This window comes from Onychostoma macrolepis, chromosome 11, assembly GCF_012432095.1.
Source record: "Onychostoma macrolepis isolate SWU-2019 chromosome 11, ASM1243209v1, whole genome shotgun sequence".
In the NCBI taxonomy this organism is placed as follows: Eukaryota; Metazoa; Chordata; class Actinopteri; order Cypriniformes; family Cyprinidae; genus Onychostoma; species Onychostoma macrolepis.
The window spans coordinates 22,773,194-22,788,511 of NC_081165.1; the positions used below are offsets into that span (position 1 = coordinate 22,773,194).

Here is a 15,318-nt window from a genome sequence, read left to right on the forward strand (position 1 = left end):
TTCAACATAAGACTGACATATTAATCATGCCAAATGGACAGAAGTGCCGCTACTGAGAAAATGTAGCCGGCAGAGTAATTTCCTCAACTTAAGGCCCTTGTGCACTTTGGCAAAGGCACTATCGCTCTCATACAAAGAGCTGAAGAAGTAGAAGCAACATTTCCATAATGTTATTGACCAAGTGCCACATTTCTGTCTAGAGTGCAATGCACCCTCTGTTTTATTTGCATGTCTATTAGCTGGAATACCAATCAAATGATAGTGATGGTAGAAAAGGCAATTTTCAGCCTGAGTGCATTCCAAATGCTCATTGGTTTAAGGGCAGAAAGTAAAGAGAACACATGAGGATCAACTCTGAGATGTGGCAAAGGGCGTCACTGCGGTAAAGCATTCCTTTAATGAACGCTGCCTTAAAAAGCGCCTAGAGCCCAAGTAATCAAGCTACTCATCAAGTAAACGAACCACTGTTTAAAGTATAATTACGATACAAAAAAGTTCTTCAAATGTAATCATACGTTGCAGCGCTTTATTCTCATTCTGTTGTGATGCTCTGTGTCTTTTCTGGGGAAAAAAGGGACCAAATAAGAGCAAAATAATGGATGGAAATGATAAAAAGCAGTATGAGTTAAATTAAGGACTGAACAACTGTAACATGAAGTTGCTAGCGGTAACTTTAGTGAATAAAAATCAGATTATGTCAACAGATAGCAACAATTTCAAACAAATCAACAAAACATTTTTAAGAGACAAACTCAGCTCTGACACTTTTGAATGTACACAGCTTTATGATTGTAAAAAGCATAAATAAAGAAGGAATTGTAAAAGCATTCATAAAGAAGGAGCTTTTTAGCTATTATGTAGAGTATAAATCAGATGGAAATGTGATTAAGTATGTTCTGGTAAGTAAAACTTTGTTTACTTTTAATGTCTGTAGGATTTTTTTATGCTTACTATGGCTGAATTAATTAAAAAAGCAATATCATGAAATACTAAAACTGTAGTGTTATGAAATATTATTAAAATAAAATTATTTCCATTTACTTCTAATACATTTTAAGTAGTAAATTATTTATTTAATGGAAAAGCTGAATTGTTATTTTCTTAAGGATTCTCTGATGAATAGAAACAGAATAGAATAGAATAGAAAAAAAACAAAAAAACAAAACAAAGTTTTGTAACAATATGAATGTCTTCACTGTCACTTTTGATCAATTTAATGCATCCTTGCATAATAAAAATATGCTTTTTTTTTTTCTTTAAATAACTATTACTGTCACCAAACCTTAGAGTAAATTTAAAAGACAATAATAAATTGCTCTGGCTCTAAATTGTAATATGCTCCACTCTGTCTTTCTTTGCATTAGTGGTGAGGATTTTTAGTGACTGCATTATTACACCAGTAACTAGTAACAAGTGACTGTATTTATGAGTCAATCATTGAATCATTCACTCAATCCTATTGGTTCAAAACAGATTGATTCAGGCAGAGAACAAAGAGACAACTGTATTTTGGGGAGTTATGCTGTCTCTCCAAGTAACGTTGTCGGTTTCTCTTCAAACAGATCAGTTGCTCTCCGTGTAGGACAATGTTCACTGTTTATATCTATTTTATTTTATTATTTTTTTACTCTTGGTGTGATTCCTGCATGAACAGAAGCAGTGGGAAATGACAACATGAAAAGAGAAAGAAAGAGGGCGTAAAACAGAGATACCCACAGGAGAAGTCAGACCGAAGGGAGAGATGGGACACATTGTGATGATTTTGACTGACATTGCACAGAGGACATTTCTCTTCCTAACAGCAGTGGTAAGCATTTGTTCATTAAAGACTCCTACATGTCTCCCATAGCTGCAGCGTATTTAAATAAATATGCAAATGACTACATTTCTATTCAAAGGCTTCTTTTCACTTCAACAAGGTTTCTAAATAACCCAGGGGACACAATTCGTTCCATGTGAATAAAACCACCTGTCAGCAACTTGAAATTAACATGTAAAAATTGTTTCCCACATATTTCACATATCTCTTCCTCAGATATGTGCCTGGCTTTAAAGGTTAACAAAATTATGTAATCAAAAAAGAAAAAGCAATGAGCCAGCAGAACAGAAGGCTAATAAAGAAAGCAATGTTTTTTTTTTTTTCTTGTTTTTTTATGCCAGCGATCCGTTTATGTCCTCCAGCACCTTATTGACTCATTTCCCAACCAGGAGGATGGGAGAATTTATCCAAAATAAACAAAATAAATAAGATAGAGTCATGGCTCAATAAAACCGCACAACACTTGTTCTCCAGAGGCCACAATTCAGGCACACAAAGCATTTCCTCTGATTGAATCAATGCGCTTGGCCTTCTCTTTTGGTATTAGAGACAAATGTTTCCATGTGAGCCTTAAAGGCATCATGTTATATGTTTTGTTTCATTCACAAATCATAAGCAAACAAGATCCTGGAACGTCTAAAGGCAGGTGCATGCCGTTTTTGTACATCTCGATGGTTGTTTATCAGACTGTATGGTGTGATCAAGACCATCACAACAATTAATCGATGCTAGTAGGCTATACACTCAGAAAAGGAAAAATAAAATGTCACTCAGAACCCTTTCAAATTACTAATGTGTACTTTTAAAGTACTAATTATAATAAATAAATAAGTATAGTACTAATTATAACTAATAACTAACTAATAAAGTACTCATCTTTTTATATGTGTGATGTCTGCTTTATTTAAATGATAAATAATAATAATAATAATAATAGTCTATGTTTATGTTGTTTTTTATTGAATATTTATATATTATTTCTGCTTTATGACCAAATACAAATTATAATAGTTTTTGTTAACAATAACAACACTGATGTACAGTTTAGCTTTTTCAAAACAAAATTACATTAATTGAACTTTCATTTAACTTGTATTATTTGAACTGCAAATCTGTGTAAAAATCTTCATTTTTACATTCATTCTAAATTAATGAATGTAACAGCTCATTGTAACCTGTAGATTTTTGTAGTACAGCATTTGTAGCACATTACAAACACCGTGCAATGATCTTAAGTTATACTGAACTCAGAATATTCCTTTAACATTATATAAATGGATCAGAACAGGAGTGAGAAATGAAAAAGTGCATTTGTGATAAATCAACAAGCAAATCAGGCGTCTATCAGGTGTCTATCAATCAAAACGTCTGACTTGCTAATTTGTGCAGATGCATCTCATTCATTCCAAAGTAAATATTCTTTTAAATGGGGCTAAAAAATATTATCTAGCAGGGGAATAAGCAAGCATGTGTTATCAAAGACGTCTGCTTAGATTTAACTTAATCTGTCTCAGTAGGTAGTATGTCAGTACAACAAGGAGATTTTAATTTAAATCTCTGCTTTCCTGTAGCTCAAATAGTAGAGCATGACGCTAGCAACGCCAAGATCATGGGTTCGATTCCCAGGGAAAGCAAGAGCTGATCAAATGTAAAAACTGTAACTTGAATGCAATGTAAGTCGCTTTGGATAAAAGCGTCTGCTAAATGCATAAATGTAAATGTAAATGTAAATGTAATTTAAAATGCAAACAACACAACCATTACTGTACAGCTGATAAATAAACCTAAACAAAGCATAGAGGAGCTCTCACAAACAAAACGTCCACTACACTTTCCATCAACTAGGTCTGATCGATGCATGTTTACCAGTAGGGGGTTTGAATGACCACTTTTCATAATTCATTTATATCGGAAAAAACAAGAAAACAATATATAACTAATATTTTGTCAACATCTAAATCAATAGCACACCCCTCTTTGATTTTGAAATCCTTGTTTTTTATTAAACAATGTCATAGATTCACATCTACAGCATGTCATATATAAGCACACAAAATTCTTGTTCATGTAATCTTATATCATGGATCATAAATACAGCATAAAAATAACTAGAGCCTGACCTCTAGTATTCTGTGTATGGGTTCACCAGAGCACATTGCATATATGCTCTCATTGCCAAACAAAACAGTCACAAGGACAATAGTCCTGCTAAATAATTCATGCTCCTCTGAACCACCAAAGAGTATTCGGCAACTTCACCATGCACTCATTTCCTGCCGAGCGCTCTGACAAAGGGCTTTGCTGAAGAGAAAACAGGCACAAAACATCTGCTAAGACATCTGTTTGCAGGCCCCATCGTGCCCTGACTCTGCGGCCTGCTGTAAGCCCACACTATCACTCCAGTAATGACACGTCCCAGTGATCCTGCACTGCAGAGAGCCAGGGTCAGCCAGGGCTGTGCTGAGGTCTTCTGTCATGGGCAGCACTCTTAAATACAGTAGTTTTGGTTTCAGCACCATGGACAGCGGTACTGCCGCACATACACGGCTGACTTTCAGCACTACGGACAGCAGCACTGCTGCACATACGCGGCTTACTTTCAGCGCCATGGACAGCAAACAATACATGCTTCAGGCTTACATGATGCTATAGTCATGAGTAGATGCTCAAATACAGCACAACATTTAATCAAATGTCTTTTAAACACTGTAGGACAGGGTGTTAGGGAAATACAGGGTGCTTCTCAAACTGAAGGCTGCATCCTAGTCAGGATGCATCCTTTCTAGTCCAGTTCTTCTGAGGCTTCAAGGCTACACTGTTAAAAATATTAAGAATAGTAATGACATTTTTAAAAAAGGAACATATACTGGTAATATTTTACCAGGACATTATCCAGTCATTTTTCGGACATTTCATTTAACCCTAAAGCACAACACAATGAAGTACACAATTCAAAATACAAGAAAAACACCAGCCAAAAATAAATATGGAAAATTCCCTTCATAATAATACAGTACTGTATCCTATTTTTACAGACTTTGTAGAGTCCCGCTCAGCATTAAACGCTACAATGAGATGGTCTAGTAAGTGCTCATGGATACAGTCATGGTAAGAAAATACTATTCAAATTCTAATCTAACTAATATTTTATATGAAAAATATTTATATTAAGTGACTATATTAATGTATTAGAGGTAATGGCAACTGTCTATGATCTTTTATATGTCATCCTGTGTTTGGTCTTCTGTGTTCGTTACATCGTTTGTTCTATTGGATTATTAATAAAGACTGTTGATTATCCTCGTCTCAGCACACGTACAGCTGAATCTAGGCACCATGGACATACACTGCATACACTGTAGGTTTTATAATTGCATAATGCTGCAGCAAACAGTAGATATTTAAATACAGCCAGCATAACTTCTTTAAACTGTAAGTCATTTAATTTTAGCACCACGGACAGCTGCACACACGTAGCTGACTTCAGCACCACGGACAGTGCACAATATTGGTTTTAGACGTATACACAATGGTATACTGCCATCAGTGGATCCTTATTTATTTTAATATGCATATACTTTAAGTTAGTCTAGATTTCATAATGCAAGTTATGTCATTTTCCTTCATCATTAAAAATAATAGTCTGAAATGGAATGCGTTTAATTAGCGAAGAGGTAGTTTAAGTGCGCAAGCATCATAGATGTCCAAAAGCAGTAATTATCTTCCTCTCACTCGCTGTTGCCTAATGTGACTTCTTGTTTTGTTGTGAAAATTATCAGCATAATCGCAAGCATTTGCCTTGAAAGTAAAGCCAAACTACCTAAGACCTAAATATATGTTTGTTTGTTCTATAATAACTATAATTACATTCATGTTCATCAAGTCATTGCAGCAACTCTTTGATGAGAGTATAAAATGTTAATACAATCTTAAGAAGGCCTCAGTGCCCTGGTGTAAGTGCAGATACTTACCAGTACTGGTGTCTTTTTGAAAAAATGGGTTCCCACCTGGGTTCAGGGTTACCCCAAATGTCTTATTCCCAAATGGGGCATCACATGGATCCACATAGAGAAGACAGCCACCAAACCCCACCTCTGCCAGGAGAGAGAGCTGTGAAGAGATGACAGAGATGAACTCTTAATACAAGATATACTACTGTTCAAAAGTTTGAGGTCAGTAAGATTTTTTTTTTTTTTTGAAAGTAGTCTCTTATGCTTAACATTTATCAGATCAAAGCTACAAAAAGTTTTTAGACAGACAGCAGTCAGTGTGAGTATCTGAGTGTGTTTGGCATATGTAATATGGGGTTTGGGTTTTGTTTCTTGTTTAGGTTTTCTGGTCTTTTATTTTGATAATTTGCCTTGTTTCATATTCCTGGCATGTGTTCCTTGCCCCTCATGTGATCATGTCATGTGTTACTCTTGTCTGTATGTCATGTTGTGATTGGTTGCTTTAGTCATGTGCCTTGCTTCCCATTGGTTGGTTTGTGTCATGTGACCCTCATTGTTTGATAATTATAGCTCTCATGTTGCCATTGTCTCTTTTTGAGTATTGTCCCTGTAACCTGTTGGTGAGTTCTTGTTTTTGCAGAGTCAAGTCTGTTTCAAATCAAGTCTGTTCATGCCAAGTCAAGTCTGTTTCAAATCAAGTCTGTCCTTGCCAAGTCGAGTCGGATTCAAGTCAGTCAAGCCGTTGTCAAGTTAAGCCAAGCCTGTTTGGATTATGTTTTATATTTTCATTGTAAATAAAGCTGCACTTGGGTTCTCACTATGCCCAACTCCAGTTAACTATCAATACATCATACCAGCTGGAGAGCTTCCAACAGCTCTGCCAAATTAGCCAAACCACAGTATCACAGCAACTTAACTTGTCATGGATGGAGGAAAACAAATCTCTATTTTATATAGTTACAAAAACCACAATATATCACTATATACTTCAGTGTACTTGGTGTTTCTATATATATATATATATATATATATATATATATATATTTTTTTTTTTTTTGTGATGCTTGTGTATCCACTGTTAGTAGACAAATGAAATAAACAAGCAAGAGTGAAAAGTGTGTCTAAAGAGGGTTTATTTTCTAAAAGTCCACAGGGCCAAAAGTACCCATAGCTGAACACCCACATAAAAATCAATGATCTCAAAGCAGAGCAAATGATTCCCAACTTGACTGAATTTGAACTTCACACTCACTTCTCCAGGGGTAAAGAATGAGGATGTTGCCGCCTTACATGGCAGTAGACATTTATATCATCTGAGTCACTGTTCAAAGGTCCCTGTTTGCCTTGAACATCTAGTCAACAATCTTGCTGCGACCGCTAATGGCAGCGTATACCATATGCAGAGCAGCACATCATTTATGCTGATGGTGCCACCCGTGTCAGTGGTTAGACTGTGTGTCAAACAGACGGGCACATTTGGTGTGAAGGCAGATGCACCACTGGGTGTTGTGCAAATGAAACTCTCTAGCACCTGACATCCATATGAGAAGCCAGCTAGAAGCCGCTCCCCATGCACGATAAAGATAAACAGGCTTGTAATAGGCTTGGAAATCTTTTTCTTTTCAATACGGGAGTTGTTCACAGATAGCAATCAACACCTTGTAGGTATTTCGGTTGCTTGGGAGCGTCAGCCGATGTTGCCACTGTGTATCATGCCTCTTGCTAAATGCCAACAAGAGCCAACAACTTGTCCTTCACGGGAATACAAAGGAGCACAACTAAACACACAGCACTTGACATTTACTTACAGTCTCCAAAACACATGCCGGCTCATAGAGGATGAGAGGAAATGCATTGCTTAGCCAATAATCTTCCTGCTACTAATTTTTTAATTACTTTTGTAGGAGTGCAATTATTAAATGCACTGAAATTAAATCTGCTCGTGTTCATTTGTTCCATTATTGCACTTAGCAAATTTTTTATTAAAATCAATCACTAATTATTCAACCCAAACTAATTCTTAGAGATACTAAAAATCACATACTATAACGAATGGGATTTTTCTAACTTTTAAAGAACTAAAAGTCGAACAGCTACTACAATTTTCTAAGCATGACAGTAGGTATATATATACCTGTATACTGTATATATACGCACACGCACACGCACACACACACACACAGTTTTTTTGTTGCATTCAATGCAAATGTATTGTTTAAAGCTGTTGGCCTATTTGGGATTTTTTATTCACTCAAAAACCCGCATTTCTGTGTGCCAGAAAAGTGCTTGTCCTACATATATCTACATGTACTTTCCAGCCTTCCTTCAAGAGCTAATTTTGAGGTTGACATCAGCGTTATTTCAGAAAAAATACATTCTGTTCATATCTGTTGATTTACTCAGGGGAGACATTTACAAAAATACAGTAAATGTGTATACTCCTAAAATATTTTCCATTTCAGCACCTTCAGGGGAGGACAGGAACTGTCGTGCACCCTAGGGAAATCTGCTGGGGAAAGTAAGGAAAACAGAAAAGCAAATAGAACGTCACCAACAGAACCGAGAGAGCCACTTTGGAAAAAAAACTGTTCTCTGCTACATGTACCCTTGTTCATTATATTACGTTAATGACACACATAGACTATCTTTCAAATATATTTAGGTGCTACCAATGATTTTGAGACTATATTCTAAGGTTAAGGCTTGAATTGAAAATTAAAAGGCTTTTGGAGTTACCTGAAATATTGTTATACTACACTGTTTGTTATGAATGTTGCATGCTGCCAAGCATAACATCATGAGCCATAATTCTTGTTTTACTGTGAAGAGAGACACAACAAAAGCCCATAAACCTTTTAAAAATCCTATAAAAGTGTTTCTACCAAAACTGAGCTGAATGCTGCAAGTCAAATTTGCTTTATTATCTTCATTTGGACTGTGTGAGAGCGAGCTGTGCCAGCACAGGAGTGTGCATGGCGACAGAGATGCTAGATTAAGGTCTCGGATCAAAAGTGCCATCATTCTCTGGCCTAATTGTCTGAGGAGGAGCAGTCAAAACGCTTGATCCTCGCAGACTGAGCATAAGCACTCGCTTTAAAGAAAATCAATAACTCTTCCCAAACAAATGACACTAAGAGTGCCTGGTACAAGGCTAGAATTCCAATCAAGAGTCTAGTGCTCCCAAAGATCACTATTATCTGCATCATACAGTCATAACAATGGAATCTATGCTGATGAAATGCACATGTGCAAACTCAGAGACACTTCCTGTCAAAACTCAATGAGTATTATTGGAGAGAAAAAATAAAATATTTTTACAGTTTTTAAGTTTTCGGACAAATTAGTTAAAGGTTCTAAACAAATGAAAAGTTCTCTCTGTTACAGCCTTACATTACATCATTTTTTGTTTCTTTTTCAGGAACTCTTTCATGAATTTTGTTGTTTAATTGCATGGTTTGTAGGACATAAGATATAGTAGCTAGAACTTTTCTGATGGCCCAGTCATGGACACTTGACAAGTTTTGCATTTCTACAGTGAACAGGAAATTACTGATGTAATATGAAAAGGCTTTTATCTGATTTCAGCTTCTAAATGTTCTTATCCGTGCATACTTGAAGATGGAAGGCACATTTGTGAGTGACATTGAGTACAGCAGCAATGGGAAGATACTGTCCCAGATCTTACTGTGAATTAATCACAAAGCTACTGAATACCTGAACTCTTATGAAATATGAAAACATGCTTCTACATAATAACCCATCCAGCTTTATTTAATGATTATTAAAGGTTTAGCATTTAGTAAAATACATCAATTTATTTGAGGTTAAAAAGAATACATGTGTGTTATCTCTAATACTGAGGTACTTTTTTTTTGGTGGTGCTACCCTATGAAAGTAGCATCTCTCCCATAATATGACTGTTATCATTTACAGTTATTCATTTAGCTGAAATCCACAACATTATCGGCTATGTAAATGGAATAATTATCCCCAAAAAATTAATTTGCTGAAAATATACTTACCCTAAGGTCATCCGATATGTAGATGAATTTGTTCCTTCATCACAACAGATTCAGAAAAACTTAGCATTACATCTCTTGCTCACCAATGGATCCTCTGCAGCGAATGGGTGCCGTCATAATGAGATTCCAAATATTGTGCATATTTCTCTCCTGATTCAGATGAGAAGACTTTTTCCACTGGAGAAAGCAATTTTTTCAAGGCGCTAACTGATTAATTGAAACCATGTGAATTACTTGTGGATTATTGTGAAGTTTTTATCAGTTGTTTATACTCTCATTATGATAGCACCCATTCACTGCAGAGGATCCATTGGTGAGCAACTGATGAAACACTAAACTTCCCAAAATCTTTTCTGATGAACAAACAAACTCATCTTCATATTACGTGGCCTGAGGGTGAGTACATTTTCCTCAAAAAAAAAAAAAAAAAAGTTACATAAATAAATAAAATGAAGTTTAAAAGCTTTTACTGAATAATAATTTAAAAGAAAAAAAATAATAATTTGCTGAATAATCAAAAAGATACACTCTTCATTGAATAAAATATCCCAAAATAAATAAATACATAAAAAGTGATACTGCTTTGCAGATGTGATATGTAAATAAGTGTTTGCACAAAGAGCAATTCTTGTCATTTACTCACACTCATGGCAGTCCAAACCAATATGACTTTATTAACAAAGAAACACAAGAATGAGGGATGAGAGGATAGTGATTGAAACAACTGAAGCTCCAAAAAGCACATTAACTACCATAATCTAACTCATCTGTGCAATGTGTTCCAAGTCATTTAATTGATTTGTGTCTAAAATAGGATGAAAATCAAATCTGTATTCACTCAAAGTTGTGTTAAATTCTGGCACATACTAGATGCAACAATATGTTTTCACAACGTGCAACAGTGTGTGTGTGTGCACTCAACACTAAATAAGCACATGAAAGCAGGGAAGAAATTAAACTGTACACAAACCACATTGGTCCTTGCATGTATAGTCAACACAGTATGAAAATGAATGAGATTTGAGAACAAGTCACATTTACAAAACCTACTTGGAGAACCCCTGCTCGAAAGTGCAGTAATCATGTACAGTGGGGCAAAAAAGTATTTAGTCAGCCACCAATTGTGCAAGTTCTCCCACTTAAAAAGATGAGAGAGGCCTGTAATTTTCATAGGTATACCTTAACTATGAGAGACAAAATGAGAAAATAAATCCAGAAAATCACATTATAGGATTTTTAAAGAATTAATTGCTAAATTCCTCGGTAAAATAAGTATTTGGTCACCTACAAACAAGCAAGATTTCTGGCTCTCACAGACCTGTAACTTCTTCTTTAAGAGGCTCCTCTGTCCTCCACTCGTTACCTGTATTAATGGCATCTGTTTGAACTTGTTATCAGTATAAAAGACACCTGTCCACAACCTCAAACAGTCCAACTCCAAACTCCACCATGGCCAAGACCAAAGAGCTGTCAAAGGACACCAGAAACAAAATTGTAGACCTGCACCAGGCTGGGAAGACTGAATCTGCAATAAGTAAGCAGCTTGGTGTGAAGAAATCAACTGTGGGAGCAATTATTAGAAAATGGAAGACATACAGGGAGAATGGGAGAATGTCATATGGTCAGATGAAACCAAAATAGAACTTTTTGGTAAAAACTCAACTTGTCGTGTTTGGAGGAGAAAGAATGCTGAGTTGCATCCAAAGAACACCATACCTACTGTGAAGCATGGGGGTGGAAACATCATGCTTTGGGGCTGTTTTTCTGCAAAGGGACCAGGACATTTACATTTACATTTAGTCATTTTGCAGACACTTTTATCCAAAGCGACTTACAATTTGGGGAATACATAAAGCGATTCATCTTGAAGAGGCAATCCGACAAACGAAGTGCTTGTAACACCAAGTCTCCGGCATTGTTTAAATAAGTACAAGCTAGCAAGGGACGGAATAAATAAGGAGAAAGAGTTTTTTTGTTTTTGTTTTCACGACTGATCCGTGTAAACAAAAGAATGAATGGGGCCATGTATCGTGAGATTTTGAGTGAAAATCTCCTTCCATCAGCAAGGGCAATGAAGATGAAACGGAGTGGCCTAGCCAGTCTCCAGATCTCAACCCCATCAAAAATCTTTGGAGGGAGTTGAAAGTCCGTGTTGCCCAGCGACAGCCCCAAAACATTACTGCTCTAGAGGAGATCTGCATGGAGGAATGGGCCAAAATACCAGCAACAGTGTGTGAAAACCTTGTGAAGACTTACAGAAAACGTTTGACCTCTGTCACTTCCAACAAAGGGTATATAACAAAGTATTGAGATGAAATTTTGTTATTGACCAAATACTTATTTTCCACCATAATTTGCAAATAAATTCTTTAAAAATCCTACAATGTGATTTTCTGGATTTTTTTTTTCTCATTTTGTCTCTCATAGTTGAGGTATACCTATGATGAAAATTACAGGCCTCTCTCATCTTTTTAAGTGGGAGAACTTGCACAATTGGTGGCTGACTAAATACTTTTTTGCCCCACTGTATTAGGTTTGAAAATGATTCAAACATTCTAGAGATACTATGAAAAACAAAGCCAACAGGTGTCTTTCCTCAAGTCACCAAATTATAAGATATCACCTGTGCTTTACCCACTAATAAATACCAATTGCAATGATCATATTACTCTAATGAAAATATTACTCTAATGACACAAAGACCTGAGTTTGAAGTAATTATCTTGGTCAAGGTTTTCAGAGATGGTTTACACTGTTAAGTAATGGTAAACGATATGACTTGAGCTGTAATTATTTATAGCCATCGTTTATTGCTTATAGCCATAATTGTTATGCATTAATCACATATAATGATTTCCCAAACAGCTGCCAGTGATTTCATTAAATGAAATAACTTGCTTAAATCTCTTGTCATGATTAAATGCAACTTTAATAATCACGATTATTTGTTGGTCTAATGAGACTAAGTCAATCTAATTTAGTCAATCATGAGTGACTAGCATCTCTTCGAAGGGATTAAATGTATCCACTTACGATTCTGATTGCATTAATCATTTTAAGTTAATTTCTTTGTCCTTAACAGTTCAGTGATTCTTTTGTCAGATAGCTAGACAGATAGATCAACATTAATTTAACAACATACCTTGTACAGCAAAGGTGATTGTCCAAGTTTCAACAGTGCTATTTTATTGGTCACATTTGCACTAGCTTGGACTCGTCTCAAATCCTCTGCGCTCCCATACTGAATGTCCACCACCTCCGCCTGGGAAAAAAAGATTTTTTTAAACATTTACAATTTTAAAATGGTTCAGGCTGACCTCTCTCACTGTGCGTGTGTGTGTGAGGAATAACAAGCCTCTGATTTGCAATGTTGTGACTCACGTAACTCACCCCATAAAGCTAGTTGTCACATTCATTACAGATAGCAAAGCATGAGTGAAAACAAAGTGAACATCTCAGGCTGTGTATAATGGGGGACAAGTACATATATTAGCCAGCGCACTATAAATCACGCACAGACGCGGCATAGATGTCACAGCTCTGAAAGAATTCAAGGCAGATTCATGGCAGCTACAGGCCGCGGCGTCCTTTTCGTCATTTAGTCTGCACTAGCAAACCAGAACCCAGTTTGTGAGTTTAAGAAAAGTGAGTGCTTCCGACTGACGAGGGTTGATGAGGTGGGGTCAAACTAAATGCTATTTAAGGCCCGGAGACACAAAGTGGAAATGCATTACCTGAGTTTGATTCATTTTTCTTTGGGCCTAGGGGGAAATAAAACATGATTCCAGGCAGGAGAGTACATCTAGTCGGTTTCACGAAACCACAAGACCATTGAAAGATGGGATTTATCACTAATGTCTGCATTTGCATTAGAAAAGTGTTCTGTCTAACCCCAAAAAAGAGGCAGAAAATTGAGAATGGATGAGATTTGCACTGAGAGGCTGTCATTAAGGTAATGAAATTAACGAGGGCACGCATTGCGGTGAACAAATCGCTTTTCTAGACGAGCGACGGCTCCTTTCACGAATCATCTCACCCCCGGCGACTCGAAGCAGCTAGAGGAAAATAACAATTGTTTTCACATCTACGTGATTGAGGAGCGGAAAGAAATACCCACCCTGTAATTAAACATTATTTTGAGGAGAATGTTAAATACCACCCTAATCACACAGCGCCATTAGAGGCCAGACGGCATGTCCTCTGTGAATAAAAATTCGCCACTTCTTCAATGCTCAATTCATTTTTCATTTTGTAAGAGGCTGTGAAGCATTATTACAGCAAGAAGCTCTTGAAATTTCAAAGGAATTCAAATTGCCCTTCTTGTGTCCATCTGATTGAACTTTTTGTAAATATCCATGTAAGATTACAATTCGAACTATGTTAACACACCGGCTTTGTCTAGGTATTGCAGAAACGTTTCATCATTTCACCGATTTACTTTTTATATAACACTATCAATGTTAAATGAATACAAATGACCACTCCCAACAGTATATCTCACGTATCAAAGGAAACATTCAGAACAAGGCGTTTCATGGAGCGCATATAGAGCAGGGATTTCTTTTCTCTCTCTACACTTCTTCATACATCAACTACAACATCAAATACTCTGTGCGGCTAATAAGTTGTAAAACAACGTCCAATTTTAGAGATCTATGCAATTCTTTATTCATAAAAAGAAAAAAAATTGTGGGTGACAATGCTGCAGGGTGTCAGCCAATTGTTTTTTTGTTTTGTTTTTATTTCAAAGGGTTTTTTTTTTTTTTTGTGGGAAAAAAAACTAACAAACATACATCAGCTCTTCAACCAAAACTATTGTCAAGAAGATAAAGTCCCTTACTCAAAATGTTTAAAGTAAAATTACAAATGAATGTACAAGTTTATGACTCATCAGTAATTATTACTTTAATGCAGTGGTTTTCATTCAAAGGGCCGAGGCCCACTAGGAGGCATCAGCAAGGGGGCCTCAAGATGCCTTTTTTGCTATCCTGTAAGTCATAAATAGAAAAGTCCTGTAAATTAATTTGTTAAAAATATTCAGTTATGCAAACTTCTGAAATCCTGCATTTAATTTACAGAACCTAGGGTTGCTGTGTCATTTGAATATTACTGTAGGCAATGGGAGGAGCCAAAATATTAAGAACCACTATTTTAATGGCTTTGCATTGTAAGCATTAAAGGGAAGCAAAATATAGGTCAATGATAAAAATGCAACTCTCATTTTTGTATAAAATGGGTGTTTGGCTCAAATAAAAAGTAGAAGACCCATGTCTGTGAGTAGGCCAGAAACACAAAAGAAAAGAAGAGGAACTTTCATTCTCACTACCTGACCTCACTTTCTTCATAGAGAAATTAAAGGCAGTAATTGCCCAGCGCCTGCACCTGATCATCACTAATATGGTGTGGAGAGAAATAGCCAGGGAGCATGGGGGATTTAACTCATCAAAACTAATTACCCTCGGGAGCCCCCTCGAACTTATTACTGACCAGAGGTAATGCCTCCACTCAAATTACCACAAGCTATCAT

At 36.3% G+C, this 15,318-nt stretch overlaps 1 protein-coding gene across 2 annotated transcripts in view; it reads right to left on the minus strand.

Moving 5' to 3' along the window:
- Nucleotides 1–15,318, minus strand: part of LOC131549832 (inactive N-acetylated-alpha-linked acidic dipeptidase-like protein 2) — a 271,029-nt gene that overhangs the window by 111,639 nt on the left and 144,072 nt on the right. For both annotated transcript variants that reach the window (XM_058792346.1, XM_058792347.1), the window contains exons 4-5: nucleotides 12,934–13,053; nucleotides 5,791–5,929 (exon numbers count right to left, since the gene is read on the minus strand). In XM_058792346.1, the coding sequence (XP_058648329.1) occupies nucleotides 5,791–5,929; nucleotides 12,934–13,053 (259 nt within the window). The remainder of the gene's footprint in view (nucleotides 1–5,790; nucleotides 5,930–12,933; nucleotides 13,054–15,318) is intronic.